This window comes from Volvox carteri (genome assembly GCF_000143455.1).
Source record: "Volvox carteri f. nagariensis unplaced genomic scaffold VOLCAscaffold_58, whole genome shotgun sequence".
NCBI classification, from domain to species: Eukaryota; Viridiplantae; Chlorophyta; class Chlorophyceae; order Chlamydomonadales; family Volvocaceae; genus Volvox; species Volvox carteri.
The window spans coordinates 27,288-45,800 of record NW_003307601.1 but is presented as its reverse complement, the minus strand read 5'-3'; the positions used below and the strand labels follow the sequence as shown (position 1 = coordinate 45,800).

Below are 18,513 nucleotides of genomic sequence, written 5' to 3'. Positions count from 1 at the left end.
AACAACAGCTACCACTAAATCTAAATAGAGCGAGGTCCAGTCGAGCCCGAATTGCAGCGTGCTTGTGGGATCAAGATACATGTGCGAAACCCACTGCAGTCAACGAAATCCAGCGGCTCCGAAACCCACCAAGGTTGGCTAGCTCGGCGAGATCGGAATCCAGGTAGCTAGCTCCTAGGCCAGCCTATGTGTTGGCCAACAGCCCAAGATAGTAGACGCTGTACAGCTCGCTTCTCCTCTCCATTCCTCACGCCCCTCACAGCGCCTTGGCTGCCGCCATAGCTGTGCTGGCTGCTGCCGCGATGGCGGCGTCGGATGCATTCGGCAGGTAGTAGTACTTGCCCTGCGCCGCCTTCGCGATCTCCTCCGCGAAACCCGTGCTCACGAACTTGTTCTCCGTGTCAATGACCAGCGTGTTGATCCCAGCCACGGCGGCCTTCTTGGCTATGTCGCATACCTCGTCCTTGAGCCTGTCAACGGAGGGCTTGGGTGCGTCGGGTTTGAGCGCCTCCGGGGCCTCGTTAGACTTGGCCAAGCTCACGTTCGCGCGGCCGTCCGTGATTAGGACCATCATCACATGGCCTACTTGGCGAGATTTAAGTGCCGTACAGCCAGTATGTACGGCAGTGTACAGCCCGTGCGCCAGAGGTGTGCCACCGCCGCAGGGCAGCGTCTCCAAACGGTGTTTCGCCAGGGTGATAGATCGAGAGGGTGGCAACAGAACTTGGGCCTTGTCCCCAAAAAAGGCCACGAGGCAGATCTACAGAGGAAAACCCCGTGTACACGGTTGCCGTACAAGGCACCACGAAACGTTGGCTTGAGAACAACACAGGGGGAGCATTGTTGAAGAAGTTCTACACCACAAGGTATCGCATGTACGGCTCTCCGTACGGTACTATAACTGTTGAATTGGTTTGAGCATGACAAAGGACGGATATGCCTAAAGGAGGCGTTTATAAACTGCGTGGAAAAACAGTACCTGCTCGTGCATCGTCCGTACCTGGTCACGTGACGTGTACGACTCTGCCAGCAGTCTCATGCACGCTCCCTTGGCTGCGCTCATGCGGTTCAGCGCCATGGAGCCGCTGGCGTCCACCACGAAGATAACGAGGGCGCCGGCCTGGCCGAGGGGGAGGGGCCCGAGGGGGGGGGACGGGGGGGGTGAGGGGGGGGGTGAGGGGGAGGGAGGGAGGGAGGGAGGGAGGGAGGGAGAGAGGGGGGGAAGAGGACGGGGAGGAGAGAGAGAGCGGGAGCGGGAGCGGATGAAAGCATTGCCAGGGCGAGGGAATGGAAGGGGCGAAGAACCGCAGCGGAGAAGCTAGGGTGCGGGGTGGGGGGTGCGGGGGTGCCGCGCTGGAGGGGAGAAGGCTGTACGAGGAGGGAGTAGCGTTAAAAGGAGTTATATCGGGGACTAAGGCCACAGTGGCCCCCCCTGTGTCCACGCTTTTAGGAGAAGAAACGGCCAACCCTACCAACCGCCAATCTTAACTACCAACTACCAACCGCCGCACCTTGCGTGCCAATCTCTTGGCCCGTAGGTCAGATTTATCGATGTAGACTTTCCGAGGCGGCTGGCCGGAGGCAGAGTAGTGCTGTCGTCGGATCTGCAAACGTTAGGAGCAACACAGGTTCGGCGGGTGCGTCGGCGGTCGGCGGGTGGTACCATTCCGTACATATGCGTTTTCCTGTACCTTTTGGTACGGTGCCGCGGCGCGCAGGGTGGCATCCACCGCAAGACGTTTAATTTTGTTGCCCTTGGGGAACATTGCCTTGACGTACCTGCCGTACAAATACGACGTACGGAGAGCAGAGGTTTTCTGTCAGGCATCAGGCATCAGCAAAGAAATTCTCGCGAAGATGTCCTTCCAAAGGATACCCCAACCAAGAAGAAAAAATGCTACAGATTTTTGAATTTCCCGCCAAAATGATTTCCCTCCTTCCTATCCATGCCCTCTTCCTGCTTTCCTTCCCTTTCTAGGACTCGTTCCCAGGCGTCCCCATAACCGCAATCAGCAGTTTTTTTGCATCAATCAGATTATAAGCTTTATTAATAACCCTAGATACCTGCCCCTGTCCTCGGAATAGATTATGGCCTTGGTCCGCCCGCTGCGGCGGCCTTGCGACCGTAGCTGTTTGCGGGCAAAATCCAGTACGGCTGGATCCAGTACGACGCCCTCCGCCTCAATCATAAACTCCAGTGGCACCTGTTTCGGTGTGTGCGTGTGCGTGTGCATCATGTGCTATTGGATATCGTAAGAAGTTAAGTAAGTTAAATGAGGACTTTGAAGTTCTTCTGTGTGTGAGAGAAGAGCGGAGGGTCGAGCAGCGAACTTCGTGACAGTCAACTGTCACACAAAAAAAGCCATCATAAATCTCCATCGTTTCCGATTAACACCCCTTCCCAATACCACAACGAACTACTACTAACCGCTGCCGTACTGACCTCTTCCTGCTCCTCCTGCGCCTGGCTCTCCTTCTCTTCGTGTTCGCTCCCCTCCTCCTCCTCCTCCCCTTCTTCACTGCTGCGCCGCTCCTCTGTTTCGCCCTGAAGGGAACAGCAGTACGGCGGGTGTAGCGTGTGATGCGCTGTGTGCATGTAGCATGCCAAACCCCGGGGGTCTCAAGCGGGGGGAGACGAACCACAGACGAGTGATTCTGACACCAGAGATAGAGAAAACGATATTCTCCAGGAATATACATACAGATACATACTGCATCAGGAAATTGTAAGAAATTAACAATGACAACCAGTAGCGACTCGGGAAGCAGCCAAATCGCGGCCGCATGGCCCGCTAGCTAGGTTGCGAAAGAGTATCTAACTGCCAAGTCCAAAGGAGAAACAGCGTAATGACTCAGGGGACTTTTGGGGCTTGAGAAACCAGAAACTCAGAAAAGCCGTTGAGATCAACAGAAAAGTCGGGGCCCCAGTCGGGGGAGCTGGGGCAGGTTTACGTGCTGCCACACACGTGCGACACAATCAACTTCCCCTTTCGATTCGCCGTGTGGACGTTATGACGGCGGCTCTGCTCCGCACCACCCCGTTTGCGGGCTCGCCATCCCCCCCCTTCCTCGTCCTCTTCCTCCTTTAATCACGCCCTGTCGTCACATCTTCTTTTCTGGCGCCATCTTCTCGCTTTTCGTATTGCGCGCTGGTATGCGTGTGCACTAACTGTTTTAGAATTTGGTCGGTACGACGACCTCCCGCCGCCACGAGCGGGAAGGAATGCGAAGGAAAACACAACGTGTCAAGAAACGCAACATGCGCACACATACCCACATACATATACACATAAAAACAGACGTAAATGCCCACACGCATCTACTTCCGTATACGAACAAAGGTACGAGCTGGGTACGGACCTGCGGGGCGGGCTGCGTCTGCTGCTGCTGCTGCGGCGGCGGCGGCGGTGGGGGCGGCGGCGGCGGTGGCTGCTCCTCCTGCGGCGGCTGGTCCAAGATGGTGGCCCGGGGCAGGATGACCAGCTGCACCGCCTGGCGCAGGTCGTCCTTGTTGACGCGCTCGCGGCCCTCTAGCGCGGCGCAGGCCTTGGCCACCTGGGGACGGGAGGGGGAGGGGTTTGGGGGTTTGGGGAGGGAGGGGGGAGGAAGAAGGGGGGGGACCAGGGTGGACAGACAGACAGACGAACGGGGAGATGCGAGGGCATGAAGCGGAAGGATAGAGGAGGGAGGGCGAAACGATTATGGAGGGCTAGCGCGCGTTCGTATTCGTACGGATTGGGGGAAGGGAGTGGCTTGCAAATGGAGGGGCAAAAAAGGGGAGGGAAGAGGGTAAAAAAGGTTGAGGGGAAAGGTCTGAGTTCGTGGGGAAGGCAAACATGCGAGCGCGCATTTTAAGCGCAGGTCCTGTACCGCCGACCACTTGCATTTCAATGATAAAGTATCTTTTCCTACTCCATATGTGCCGTACAGATGTACAATCCCCCCCCACACAAGCCCCTACCCGTGCCGCAAAGATGTCCGCCCGATGGCCCTGCACGCCGCCACGCCGCGCCTCCTCCACAAGGTACGACACCTGCCACTTGTACGACAGATTTGTACGGCCTCAGTATCCGTGCATCGTTTTGCAACACACGGAATTGTTGCTGCTTTGCTAACTTAAGGCGACTCAGAAGCTCAGGCTTTGCACAAGAGGAGGCCCACCACCATCATTTACCGTGTCCACAGGCTCCCTTTCCCTTCCTGGACCTCAAGCAGATTCGTACCCCGTGCCCGTATTTCCCCCCCCTCCCCGCCGACACACACACACATACAGACATCGGATGGGGTGAATGGATTAGGGTGCCCCTCTCGCAGGGGAGAGCAGGGAACTGCCTCCAAGGGAAAGGGGGCCGCTGGTGAAGCTATACCACCCTGTAACAACATACTGACATACACATTCCCCCTTTCCCTTACCCCGACACAAAACCCCTCCCGATATCAGTTCCCCCAGCATATTCCCCGTGTATGCGATACACACGCACCTGCTTGGGTGTGATGATGACGTTCTTGACGCACTCACGGGCCATGGTTACCTGGGTGCCCAACCAGATGGCACAGAGTAGAAAGGCAGCAAGGAAAGTCAGCTAAGGGGGGGGGGGGAGGAGGAGAAACCCACTGGGCTGCGGGCTGAAGGGGACGCATATACGGGATACGCGGATGGCGGGGGGCCAGATGGCGCCAGGCAGGTAGGCAAAGATCCCGAGGGGTAAGGAGGCATTCATACAGACAGACAGACAGACAGACAGACAGACAGACAGACAGACAGGCAAGCAAGCAAGATGTTCCATGTCCGTCATTTTCCACTGGCAGCCTCATGCCTTGGCTCATACGGGCCTCGAATGCGCATCCTGCCATCCCAGCCACCGAGCAATCCCGGGTCCCACAGGTCAGATATGTATGTCTACCGAACCAAGCCGCAGGGAGTGCAGCAGCCCGGGACTCCCGGACCATGAGCGGGACAGCAATAAACTGTATGTGGCACCAATGTGGCGATAAGCTGTCGCCACGTGATGGCTCGTTCAACGCTATCGAGACCCACTTCCCAGCCAGTTAACGACCCGCGGGTCAGTCTCAGTCAGGTACCGAGCACACATTCAACCAGTATAGTCAACCCGCGGGTCGGTAAGTTCTAGAACTAGTAAAATGAGTGTAGAGATGTGTGTATTTATTGGGGAAAAACGGAAACGGAAACTTGCGGATTCAAGAAGTGGGGAATACGGGCTTGTGGGGGAAAGCAGGGCACGCTGACCCATGGGTCCGTCACCCACCGTATTGCGCAGCGCATCTGTCTGCTCCGAAACCTCGTCTAGAACCTCCTGGGGGTTCGGGGGGGAGGGGGAGGGGAAATGCGGAATCCGAGATGCAAGAGGGTGCGCATGCGCTCTCTCTCACCGCGTGTGTCTTACTGGTCCGAGCCACGCGGGCGGGAATCAGCAAAAATGGCACACGGGTAAGTTTAAAATATATTTAAATTTATTTTGGTAATATTTACATCGTGTGTGCGTGTGCGTTACACCTTCTGGCGGTGCGTTACTCTCCAAAGTATCTATCTGGAAAATAAATAAGATAACGTTTATACGCATAAGGAGAACCCATATCTCATCGCTCAAAAAGAAAAATTATGTCGAACTAATTCGAACTATCCGATTTGTTAAGCCGTAGCAGTGCGTCTGCAAATCGAGACCCTCCTTAGCTCCGGATACTGCAACATAATGTTCGCTACCTTCAGCTGCTGGTCACCGCTACCATCACCACACTTCCACGGTTTGTCTGTATGGATGTGCATATGTGGGTGTTGGTATTCCGAAGGCCCCTCCTGCTGCAGGCTTGAAACAAAAGAAAGGGAAATATAGATTCCTTTGGAAAAGACATGAAGAACAGCACCACGACGGCTGCTCAGGGACGGGGGGGCCGGGGGGCGGCAGGGGCGCGAAAACAGGGGACAGCTGGAGTCCTCCACTGGTAGTCCTCCCTCCGCGCAATATGTCCGTGGAGGCAATAATAACACTACGTCCACTCGTCCACCCATTCCACCTCCCCCACGTGTCCGGACAGCTGCCCTCAGAACCCCGGTGCCCTCAACAACGCATGTATCCACACGCACATCAAAGCACACACCAAAGCACACATCAAAGCACACACCAAAGCACACAGCTCGCTCAAGCTCGCTTACCTGCGGCTTGTCCTGGAAGCGCATGGCTGCGTCGATTGCCTTGACTCGGTCATCGAAGGCAGATGGCACATCGGCTGACAGGGTGATGGCGATGCGGTCCAACAGGTGCTCGCGGAGGGCGCCCTCCTCGGGGTTGTACGTGGCAATCAGGAGAGGACGGCAACTGGGTCGGGAGGTGGGGGGAGGAGGGTCGGGAAGGGACGGAGTGAATGGATGCGGTCAGCAGGTTCGGTGCTGGGTGCACGAGGGCCGTTCCTTCCATCCCCAGTCCCGTTCTCCCCTCCCAGACAGGGCCACAACCTGAATATGCTCATTCAACACCCATCCCCTTAATCGCATGTCCCCCCAAAAAAACCCTCGACTGTGTACTCACGGGTGGCTGATCGAGATGCCCTCCCGCTCCACCACATTGACGCCATCCGACAGAATGGACAGCAGCAGATTGGCGATGCCGTCGTCCAGCAGGTTGATCTCGTCCACGTACAGGATGCCGCGGTGGGCCTCAGCAAGAAGACCAGGCTGGAACACGGTGCGGCCCTCCTGAGAACGTGGTGGAAACACATCAGAGGAGAGGAGAGGAGAGTGCAACCAGGCAAACCGCAGTGTGGGAGAAGGGGGGGGAAAGACGAACCACAAACGAGTGAATTTGCTGCCAGGGCAAGAGTGTACCAGACTTAGAACTGACCGAAAGGCGTCCGTGAAGGGGGGGGGGGCGGGGCGAGAGGGGACCGAGGAGGCGGCGGAATTGTGGAGGACATTGGGGCTTACTGGAAGGGCGGCTGTTGGGGTTTGAGGAGCCTCTAGAAACGGTGAACGGGTGAATGGGGAGTTATTGATGTGAAAGGGAAAAACCAGGGGACTTAAAAAAGTCCGGGGAAGGGGGGGGGCAGACGGAGGGGGGGGAGTAGTGGTCATGGCTGAGGGGGCTAAGTACCGGGAGGTGTGTGTGTGTGTGTGTGTTTCCGGAAGGCTTTGCAGCGGGGGAAGTGGTCACCCCGCCCTCCGTACCGTTGCCTTACTATCGTACTGCAGTACTGGTTGTCGTGCTTTGTCGTACCTTCATGGACGCCTCGATGTCCACGGTGCCCACCAGGCGGTCCTCCGTGACACCCAGGGGGATCTGTACGAACGGAGCGGATCGCAGCTTGGCCTTGACGGGCCCCGCGCCGATCTTTCCAGCCAGGCCGGCCTGTAGGGGGCACAGCACGCGGAGGATACACGCGTCATGGGAGGGTAGCAGGGAAGGGGGCCAAGAGGAATGGGTTGAGAGGTCAAGAGGACATCATGGGAATTACAGCCAGATCAGAGGCAGGATGGAACACCGGGCGTCGACCAGAGGTTGGGGAGGGAAGCGCGGCCAGAACGAAGCGCACCCAGCAGCCGCGGGCGGAGTGTTAGCGGGGATATCAGAGCTTTTTCTATTTGAATTTCTCCCCTTTTTGAACCGTCCTCAAATATATGTCGTCCTCCTCGTCCTCCTCCTCCTCTTCCTCCTTCCCCTCACCTTCGTCACGCATATCCCTACAGCCTCTTTACCACCACATGCAACCCATCTGCACTACTCTCCATCTCATCTCTCCGTCCGTACAGCTTCCCCACTTTTCCCCGGGCCCCCACACGCCCCCTCATACCCTTCTCCCTTCCGTCGCCCCGATCACGAATCCCGTACATCCAAATCACAAATTATCGCGACTTTCTACCTGCGCCATCTCCGCCAACCGGCAGGAACCGCCCCAATCACGCCAACTGGGATGTAAGGCCCTTTCCCTCCCTCTATCCGCTCCCCCTGCAATATATACTGCGAAGGAACACCACCACCGACGCACCTCCCATGAGCGGGGATCCTCCGGATCCGCGTTGCAGAAGCTGCCTTCCACCACCTCAATGGGAGGCAGCAGCGCGTGCAGGCCGCGAGCCATGATGGACTTGGCCGTACCGCGGCGGCCTGCTATGGCAATACCTCCCAGCCCAGTGTCCACGGCACCCAGTAGCAGCGCCTGCTTGATATTGTCCTGGCCCACCACGGCCGCCAGGGGGTAGGCGCGGGAGAGGCGCGCGGATGCCGGATCGGGGTCGAAGCCTCTTGCGTCGGCTGCGCGTATCTTCAGAGCTGGGGATGGGGACAGGGGTGAGTCCCGGGGAAAAACACACACGTGTGTTTGACACGCGGGCAGGTGGAGGTGGAGTTCTGGAAGCTCACGGAGGCTCACGGGTATCCGGACGGGGGTGGAGACTTTTACATATTGCAGGATTAAGAAAACAACAACAACAACAACAACAACTGTGGCCTGAGATGTCCAAAGCTGCGAACTGCTGCTGCTGCTGCTGGAGAGTCCATATAGCAAATAATGACGCTGATGAGAAAAAAGGGTAGGTTGAGCTGGTTTCGGATGGCAAAACGGTGGCCGAGGCATACATGCATACATGCATACATACGTACGTACGTACGTGGTTCGGGTGCGGCGGGGAGGAATCGGCGAGTTGAAAGGAAGCTGTTTGCAAGATTTTACGGCAAGACTTCCAGACTATCAAACGCAGCTGCTCTAAGCGCCATCTGCAGCCATCCCGCACAGTCAGGCGGGGGCTGTTATTCCGGCCAAGAAGGCGGCCGCCAGGGAGTTTATTTTCAAAGTTAAGAAATTCAAATCCAAATTGGGTTACGCAGCACCAGCTCTACCTTCATATGTATATACCCAACCCGGCAGATGGTCAGTTAAAAACCCACCTTGGGCTTCGGCAGTGATGAGATCTGTTGCAGCTGCCTGGCAGTCGACCATCGGCCGGGGCCCCCACCACAACCGCTGCTGCTGCTGCTGCTGCTGCTGCTGCTGCTGGTGGTACGGCAGCGGCGGCGGTTGCGGTGCCGCCCACTGACGACGCCATGGATAGGGCTGTGTGAGCCGCAACTCCGGAACCGCTGCTGCCTGATGCCCCTTTGCTGCTACTGCGGCTGCGCCGTGGAACCGTTTCTGCGCTAGTTGGCGCTGTGTTGATGCTGGGACTGGTGCCGAGGGGCTGCCGAGTAGCCTCCATGCTGGCGGTGGCGGCCGCGGGGGTGGAAAGGGACGCCGAAGGAAGACACCGAGACCGGCGGCGCAGTGCTGCTGCGGGAGGTCCTCGGCTGCAAGTCTGCGCCGCAGCGGACTACGCATGGGGCTAAAATTGTTTAAGTCCTTCTTTTGTGGAAGAAGCGAACTTCTAGAAGCTAGCTAGGTGGCGCGGCTAGCCACTGTCCCAGTCGCGTGGCTGTAGCCGGTGGAAGGAAAGCATGGAAAAGCTTGTTTTGCGTCTGCGCGACCTTTTGGGAGCTTGGGAACGGGAGGGCTCCAAAAAGCTTACAGTGGAGAAGGTGACCTGCTGAGCTAATAAAGACGAGCAGCGGAGCAACGCTGCTGTTGGTGAGTACGCAGTAGTGGAGCTGGTGGGTACGCGTGGCTAGGGATTTTCTATGTGTGTGTTGAGTGTGTGTGGAAAGCAATGTTTGTCCAGGTGTTTGTGTCTGATGGTGTGGTGTTGGGTCGTTTTTCTTGCGAGTAGGTATGACCGGTACAGACGTTGGACCCTTGGGTCAGCAACACGCACAAATATATACGTTGTACATGGTAAACTACATCACTACAAGCAAGTCCGTAGAACCGCAAAGCAATGAGGCTGTGAATGGCCAGCGTTTGGCCGTTACTGGTTATATCGTTTGCGCCGTGTCCGGCTCAGCAGAAGTGCAGCCCTTTATCGGTCGCTGGAACCTCGACCAACACACAAAAGCTGCTTGCCACAAGAGCAGAGAGCCTCCCTTACCGGAATGGTTACACGGAGGTGGTAAGTCAAGCGGTCAAGGGAATCTCCAGTGCGACGAACAAGGTATGTCATGCGCGTCCGGAAAGCGCAAAACAGGTTCATTTTCTCGATCCTCACGCTCAGATATTTAAATACGCCCGTCTCGATTGTCGCACACACATGTAGGAGGAGAAGCATATCTTACCTAATCTTCCCATGCCCCCAAATCTTGAGCCTGTAGCGGAGACGACTTTTCAGCCAAACCGCGAGACGCGATCAGCTGATGATGATCACCAATCAGCCCATCATAGCCTGACATGGCCCCAAAACAGTTCCCCTACATCCGTCCTTCCCGACGAACCTCGCACCCACACTCTCTCCGGGCCCAAAAAGCGACCAGTCACTCGACCTGACAGAATCAGACAGCATAGTTGAATAGGACAACCACGCGAGAAACCGCACGCCACCGTGTTCGTGCACAACCCGAAAGCTCATCTCCCATATCCCTCAAGAAGCCCGTGTCCACCGACCTTGGCCCAGCCTCACGTCAAGAAAATCGCAAGCGTTTTCCCCTGCAATAAAATTGCACCTAGGGAGAGCGGTCGTTGTTCCCCAGCTGGACGGTTAAAACTCCTACTGGACGGTTAAAACCGCAACCTCTGATCGACATCAGTAAACCAGCGAGGCCAGTGCGCCGAAAACACGACCTGTAGGTCCACGACCGCTCCTAAGTTTGAAAGGGTTCTCGGGCCGTGCCACCGCAGTCATGCCGCACCAGCCATGAGTTGTCCAGACGGACTTGGACAAGTCCAAGACACAGCTCTGTTTGTTTCCGCCAGAGGCCGACCCGGGTCGGAATGCAAACGTCACGCCATCACAACAGGCAAATCATACACTGCTCTAGAAGTCAGTACATCAAAAATTCCAAGGCACCTGGCAGCTCCACCCATGGCGAACTGTGTAGCTCCTCTACTAATGCTATACATGCATGCAGACAAAGCCACATGCAAAGCCACAACCCAGAAAACACCCCGCAGCCCCTCACAGCGCCTTGGCTGCCGCCATAGCTGTGCTGGCAGCTGCCGCGATGGCGGCGTCGGATGCATTCGGCAGGTAGTAGTACTTGCCCTGCGCCGCCTTCGCGATCTCCTCCGCGAACCCCGTGCTCACGAACTTGTTCTCCGTGTCAATGACCAGCGTGTTGATCCCAGCCGCGGCGGCCTTCTTGGCCATGTCGCGCACCTCGTCCTTGAGCTGGTCAGCGGCGGGCTTGGGCGCGTCGGGTTTGAGCGCCTCCGGATCCTCGTTCGACTTGGCCAAGCTCACGTTGGCGCGGCCATCCGTGATCAGGACCATCATCACGCGACCCACCTCACCCGCCTGGGAAGCCTGCATACCGACACGCACGGCCGTGGACAGGCCATGTGCTAGGGGGGAGCCGCCACCGCAGGGTAGCGAGTCCAGGCGGCGGCGGGCCATGGCAATCGACTTTGAAGGCGGAAGCAGCACCTCGGCCCTGTCCCCGTAGAAGGGAATGAGGCAGACCTGCGCGGCAGACGGAAATGGAACTCGTGACGAACCTGGTGATTAAGAAAGCGTGCATGTCTCACCTCACAAACAAACTCAAATAATTGCATGTAAGGAACGGATTGAGCGGTAAAGTAGGACCAGGTCTGACGGGAGATGGAATGTGTGTAGTGGATAATACATATACATAGATCACCGCGTGAAGGGAGCATGCGTGGCGGGATTTCGGATGAAGACCCCTCCGGAGCCCCAGTGAACGTAGCGAGACAGCGTGCCGTAATGACACGCCGCCTGCCCCTTTAACTCGCTCGTCCATCGTCCGTACCTGGTCACGTGACGTGTACGACTCTGCCAGCAGTCTCATGCACGCTCCCTTGGCTGCGCTCATGCGGTTCAGCGCCATGGAGCCGCTGGCGTCCACCACGAAGATAACGAGGGCGCCGGCCTGGAAGGGGGAGGGAGGGGCCCGAGGGGGGAGGACGGGGGGGGGAAGGGGGGGGAGGGGGAGCCGATGAAAGCCTGGCAGGGCAAGGGCGCTGCATTTCGCGAGGGCTAGTTGACGGGGCACTTAAGAGGCCCTTCAGCAGGCTTCTACCTAGGCAGTACATCTAAGGAGGTCCCAAGCAGGTCATCAACACTGCAAATTGCCTTTATCGCTGTGTCAGCCTGGGCGTATCTGCCTGCTTATCACCGAAAACTCAGAACCAATTTACGACAAGAGACCCGGACGGGCACCCGGTAGGTCATTCCACCACTCGTGACACCGCCAGACAACCATCCGCAAGCTCGAGTCCCCAGCCCCGCTTGCCCTGTGGCCCCTGCAGCACACACACACACATATCACACCTTGCGTGCGAGCTTCTTGGAACGCATATCCGGCTTGTCCACATACACCTTGCGCTGCTGCTTGCCCTCGCTGATGGCCTGCTGCCGCCGAATCTGTTGACGTCATCCAGGGGCGCGGACGGGCGTTAAGGACGTACGAACAGATCAGCAAACAGTTAGTCAAAAGGGCATATTGATGTAAAAAGTGCTGCGGGGAGATGAACAAAACCTATCAAGATGCAGCATCAGGACTTGCAGTTATAACAAAACAGTGAATAAGAGGAATCAAACACGTCAGCACAGGTTGCGTCGGAGTCCACGGCTTCGACACAACGGCACCAAGCAAGCACTGGCACGGAGGTACGCCGCTGGCAAAAGCCCCCAAGCGGCGCTGCCGATTTAGTTGGATCCGGTCAGATTGGATCCGATTTAATTGGATTCAGTGGACCCGCTCCACCACGTGCCTGTCACTGTATGCAGCAGAGTCTCTCCTTACGCCTTAAAACCCAACACGAGGCAACTCTCCAAGTCTGCAATTATCATCTATCCCGACATCCTCACACTCCTCCCCACTCGCTCAAACCCGCACCTTTTGGTACGGCGCCGCGGCGCGCAGAGTGGCGTCCACCGCAAGGCGCTTGACTTTATCGCCCTTGGGGAGCATGGGCTTGATGTACCGGCCGCGGTCGTCCGAGAAAATGAGCGTCTTGGCGCGGCCGCTACGGCCCTGCGCCCGCTGTTGCTGCTGTGCAAACATGAGGACGGAGGGGTCGATGATGACGCCCTCCGCCTCGAACATGAACTCCTGAGGGATCTACGGAGGAGAGAGGCGCGCCAGGGAGGGTGGCAAGATGGGTGGCAAGATCGGGGGGCCGGGATGAGGCTGGGGAATTCACTTAGACAAACCCCTGCAAGCGAAACGTAGGCGCATATGAAGTCGCTGAGACGACAACGGAGATTTGAGTCAAGACAGGAAGCGCAATACAAACAAATGCACGTGCAAATGGCCCCGGGGAGAGCAACAAAGGATGGACGGGATGGGTTAATGTCGGGGCTGTTCATAGCCGACTGGACATGCCAAGAGCTGCAACAGGTACCGATTTGCTACGAGACAAAATCTCTCTCTTGCATCAACCCCGTTGCGAGTGCTACAAGAGAGCGACAAGAGCTTCCAATATAAAGTACGTCTCAGGCGGAACATACATCGCGGGATAAAGGCGTTTCCGGCCAGATGCCGCAATCCCCCCCTCCAAGCACAACAAACCCCACCTCAGGCTGGTCTTGGTTGTCGTTCTCTTTGTCCTCCTCTTCCTTCTCTTCCTCCTTCTCGTCTTGGTCCTCCTCCTCCATGTTGTCCTGAAGGAGAGAGGTAATTTCGAGGATTTTACAGTTTTTTATTCCATTAGTAACCATTCTCGATGAGAGCCTTTGTGTATGCCGCAGTCCATGCCATTCCGTGCCTGGCTTGGCAAAAGTTGATTTTCTTGCCCTCGCCTTCCACGTACTACGTCTAAACCCGTTGCAGGACCCATTTACCGCATTCCGCGGCAACGGTTTGTGTTAGGAACAACCAAGGCACGTTATTCCGTCATTGCATCCGAAACGAAGAGTTCCAACCCAATCAGGTTCGCATCGCATCTCGCATTTTCCTTACCTGCGGCGGCGGCGGCGGCGGTGGGGGCGGCGGCGGCGGTGGCTGCTCCTCCTGCGGCGGCTGGTCCAAGATGGTGGCCCGGGGCAGGATGACCAGCTGCACCGCCTGGCGCAGGTCGTCCTTGTTGACGCGCTCGCGGCCCTCTAGCGCGGCGCATGCCTTGGCCACCTGGGGACGGGAGGGGAAGGGGTTTGGGGGTTTGGGGAGGGAGGGGGGAGGAAGAAGGGGGGGACCAGGGTGGACAGACAGACAGACGAACAGGGAGATGCGAGGGCATGGAGCGGAAGGATAGAGGAGGGAGGGCGAAACGATTATGGCGGGCTAGCGGGCACATGTCAGAAGCCTTCTCCTCTGAATACCACTACCGTTTTCTCTTCCCGCATCCCCTCAACTCTCACTCCTCACCTTGACAGCGTAAAGCTCGGCGCGGTGACCCTGCACACCGCCGCGGCGGGCCTCCTCCACGAGGTACGTCACCTGCAGCAAGTACGGCACCAGGGAAGACATGTTGCTCCTCATTCGATGGCTCGTTCAGCGCGAACACACACGAATCATGTGTCATGCAGTTTCCCCCAGAACAACCCTCGTAATCACGCAGATATCTTAATTGCAAGATCCTTTCCCTGTGAGATCACATGACTGTTGCCATGGCCGCGAACCAGGAAGGAATAAAAACCGAACAGATATAAGAGGATTCCTCCATGCCTGCGCCTTGTCCGGTGGTGCCGCATCCACAAAAATAGCCATCGTGCAGCAAACAGCGCCACAGGGTTACCCAAGCATGCCATGCACCAGCCGAATCTTGTACATGCACTATACCCTAACCCTTTCTTCCTTCTCTTTCGTGTCCAGGAGCGGGGAAGGCAATCAATCAATCACGAGCTTTCGAGGGCTAACAATGTTTCTTTCACGACTGAACAAGATGTGCCCGCCCCGTGCGCTCGTGCAGGCGCCGCCCAACATGGCAGCAAATCTTTTGCGGGTTTTGCTCCAGCTTGGTGTGTGCACACTGCCGAATACCAATCCGTGTTGCGACCCAATCGCCAAGGTGTGCTGGTCATGCTGCCAAACACGCGCACGCACACACACACACAGACGCGCCCAGCCCGATATCCCCAAAGTGCATGCCCTCCAATTGGGTGCCCTCCAAACTCCACCCAGCCCCCCTCTACCGCCGCCGCCCACCTGCTCAGGAGCAATGTTGACCTCCTTCAGGTATTCACGCGCCAGGATGACCTGTGTCAAGTGTGAAGACCGAGTAACCGTGATGAAGAACGCAAATCGACCCAAAGTGTCGCGTTTGGCACCTGGCCCCCTTCAATAACCTTCTTCCTCCATAACCAAAGGACAATGGTCCTATTGAAGTCTATGGATGGAATTCAACGGTTCTATTAAATCCTATTAAGAGTCCTAAAGATAGAATTCTGTAGATCATCCGTATCATCCCCAAACCACCAGGGGGTTGACCCACCGAGGTGCGCAGCGCGTCCGTCAGCTCCGAAGTCTCGTCAATGGTGTCCTGTCGTACACGTACCGCCCGCCAGGGGACACACGAATCAGTGCATATCCCGTGCACACCACCACCACCATCACCACAACCACCAGGCATATTGCTCGTTTCGTGTTTCTCTTTTACCTCAATGTTAGAGGCAGTGCAACAATGAAACCTGGACTGCATGGCGCGAGGATTCTTCTCAAGAACAGGCATCACGGTAACTACGGCGCTTAAGTATGCAGCTCTTCAGTACAGAGCACCCACGGCGAAGCGCACTCCTCTTAGTGCCAAGCGAAAAGCTGGTTCCTAATACCTGCGGCTTGTCCTGGAAGCGCATGGCTGCGTCGATTGCCTTGACTCGGTCATCGAAGGCAGATGGCACATCGGCTGACAGGGTGATGGCGATGCGGTCCAACAGGTGCTCGCGGAGGGCGCCCTCCTCGGGGTTGTACGTGGCAATCAGGAGAGGACGGCAACTGGGTCGGGAGGTGGGGGGAGGTGGGTCGGGTAGGGACGGAGTGAATGGATGCGGTCAGCAGGTTCGGTGCTGGGTGCACGAGGGCCGTTCCTTCCATCCCCAGTCCCGTTCTCCCCTCCCAGACAGGGCCACAACCTGAATATGCTCATTCAACACCCATCCCCTTAATCGCATGTCCCCCCAAAAAAACCCTCGACTGTGTACTCACGGGTGGCTGATCGAGATGCCCTCCCGCTCCACCACATTGACGCCATCCGACAGAATGGACAGCAGCAGATTGGCGATGCCGTCGTCCAGCAGGTTGATCTCGTCCACGTACAGGATGCCGCGGTGGGCCTCAGCAAGAAGACCAGGCTGGAACACGGTGCGGCCCTCCTGAGAACGTGGTGGAAACACATCAGAGGAGAGGAAAGGAGAGTGCAACCAGGCAAACCGCAATGTCTGAGGGATGACACCGAGGGAAAACGACAGGACCCCATACAGGCTCAAGCCGTAGCCTGTCTACAGAGCACTGGTTTTGGAGCCTTGACGTCTTAGCCTAGCCCTGATGATACGGCCTGCAGAAGAGGTGTATAGCACCACACCTTGGTCCAGTTGAGACGAATGAAAAGACAATTAATACTGGAACTAGGGCTCCCATAAAAAGAGTACATCACCCTCGCCCTAGTGGCATTACGGCAGACAGGCAACGGCTCTGATTTTGGAACTGGCAAATCTCCTATCGTAACTTGACTTGACTCGTCTTTCTCCAGGGCGCCGTACTGGTTGTCGTGCTATGTCGTACCTTCATGGACGCCTCGATATCCACGGTGCCCACCAGGCGGTCCTCCGTGACACCCAGGGGGATCTGTACGAACGGAGCGGATCGCAGCTTGGCCTTGACGGGCCCCGCGCCGATCTTTCCAGCCAGGCCGGCCTGTAGGGGGCACAGCACGCGGAGGATACACGCGTCATGGGAGGGTAGCAGGGAAGGGGGCCAACAAGAGGAATGGGTTGAGAGGTCAAGAGGACATCGTGGGAATGGGGGCCACGGGGTTGCAGCAAGGGCCCTGGACGCATAGATGTCTCTCTCACATACACACACACACACAAACACACACACACACGCAAAGACACACACACACACCGGGCCCCTGTGTATCCTGGACTGATCCATCGGAAATCGACGCCCGTGCTTTGCCTGAAGTGCGAGGTAGGATGGTGCATATAGGCGATCTGGCAGCCATTGAGCCCTCGGCTCGCACTGGGCGGTTTGCAAATGCGGGTTACGCACCCCACGACACGCGCATATTGATGACTGTAGCCGTCGCGTGCCTTTCCCGAGGCGAGCCCTCGTCACAGATTATAAACTAGCATCGTTTAAGCCCAATCGTGGTCGCCTTGATAATTAAACCCTTCATCCTGCTGCTCCTGTCCCTCCACCAAGCCTCCCTCCGGACGTATCCATAAACGCGAATTCCATATCCATTTTTCATGGACGCATCCCCCATCGCATCTGCGTCCCTGTTAAAACATCCTTCTAACAGCCTCCCGCCGCGACTTTCTACCTGCGCCATTCCCCGCCAACCGGCAGGAACCGCCCCAATCACGCCAACTGGGATGTAAGGCCCTTTCCCTCCCTCTATCCGCTCCCCCTGCAATATATACTGCGAAGGAACACCACCACCGACGCACCTCCCATGAGCGGGGATCCTCCGGATCCGCGTTGCAGAAGCTGCCTTCCACCACCTCAATGGGAGGCAGCAGCGCGTGCAGGCCGCGAGCCATGATGGACTTGGCCGTACCGCGGCGGCCTGCTATAGCAATACCTCCCAGCCCAGTGTCCACGGCACCCAGTAGCAGCGCCTGCTTGATATTGTCCTGGCCCACCACGGCCGCCAGGGGGTACGAGCGAGACAACCGTGTCGAAACCTCCGCGTCGAAGCCGACCGAGTCTGATTCTGACACCTTCATCGCTGCAGGTATGAGCGATAGGGTTCCACAGGGAAAAGGTGTAAAAGGATTTGTGGAGAACTTGCATAAACACGCCTTCGCGGGGCTTAAGCAAGTGTTCGAGACGAAGTTGATCTTATTTTAAAAACATCGGGAACGAATCAACAAGCTGACTCAAGGCCCGTAGTCACCAGAGCGATAAGTCGGAAAGGAACCATTCGGCATGATATCGCGACCAACAAAATACGGGGATCCAACAGCGCTGACAGATCCAAGAAGCCAGATCAATACCCATATGCGGTTGCACTTATGTGCAATTACACGTCCTACCGCGCAGCTCCGCTGCAGTTAGCTCAGCGACGGCATTGCAGACTAGTCGCTGCTGGCGTTGCAGGTTTGCGGATTTAGCGTGGCAGCAGGGCAGAGCAACCTTTGCTCCACTAAATGGCTTCCTCGCACTCTGCCTCCTGGTGGCTGGCAGGGCATTCGGCCCTATGACGTCCGTGCAAAGCTTCATGCTGCCAAGGAGCGGTCCAGAAATGTATCGGTTAAAACAAAGGATACGTTTTGAATATGATTATGGGGACGGATCTACACAAGGATAGCAAAAATTTCACGGATGAAATATTGTACCTGCTGCTTAAACAGAAGGTCAA

General features: G+C 56.9%; 2 protein-coding genes across 2 annotated transcripts; both read right to left on the bottom strand.

Annotated features, from left to right (window-relative positions):
• Window positions 1–256: 256 nt before the first annotated feature.
• VOLCADRAFT_121490 (uncharacterized protein) lies at window positions 257–9,206 on the bottom strand (the record flags this gene model as incomplete). Its single annotated transcript, XM_002956106.1, has 15 exons — window positions 8,898–9,206; window positions 7,999–8,282; window positions 7,230–7,361; window positions 6,546–6,712; window positions 6,173–6,335; window positions 5,268–5,315; window positions 4,482–4,532; window positions 3,962–4,033; window positions 3,361–3,555; window positions 2,444–2,545; window positions 2,065–2,204; window positions 1,692–1,779; window positions 1,512–1,604; window positions 1,001–1,120; window positions 257–760 (listed from the first exon to the last, which is right to left on the bottom strand). The coding sequence occupies exons 1-15, from the start codon at window positions 8,947–8,949 to the stop codon at window positions 257–259; spliced, it is 2,211 nt and encodes a 736-aa protein (XP_002956152.1). The 5' UTR covers window positions 8,950–9,206.
• An 877-nt stretch (window positions 9,207–10,083) lies between these two features.
• chlD (magnesium chelatase subunit D chloroplast precursor) lies at window positions 10,084–17,878 on the bottom strand (the record flags this gene model as incomplete). Its single annotated transcript, XM_002956105.1, has 13 exons — window positions 10,084–11,491; window positions 11,799–11,918; window positions 12,320–12,412; window positions 12,888–13,112; window positions 13,568–13,654; window positions 13,953–14,120; window positions 14,358–14,429; window positions 15,138–15,188; window positions 15,424–15,471; window positions 15,761–15,923; window positions 16,134–16,300; window positions 16,710–16,841; window positions 17,600–17,878. The coding sequence occupies 13 exons, from the start codon at window positions 17,876–17,878 to the stop codon at window positions 10,988–10,990; spliced, it is 2,109 nt and encodes a 702-aa protein (XP_002956151.1). The 3' UTR covers window positions 10,084–10,987.
• Window positions 17,879–18,513: the final 635 nt, after the last annotated feature.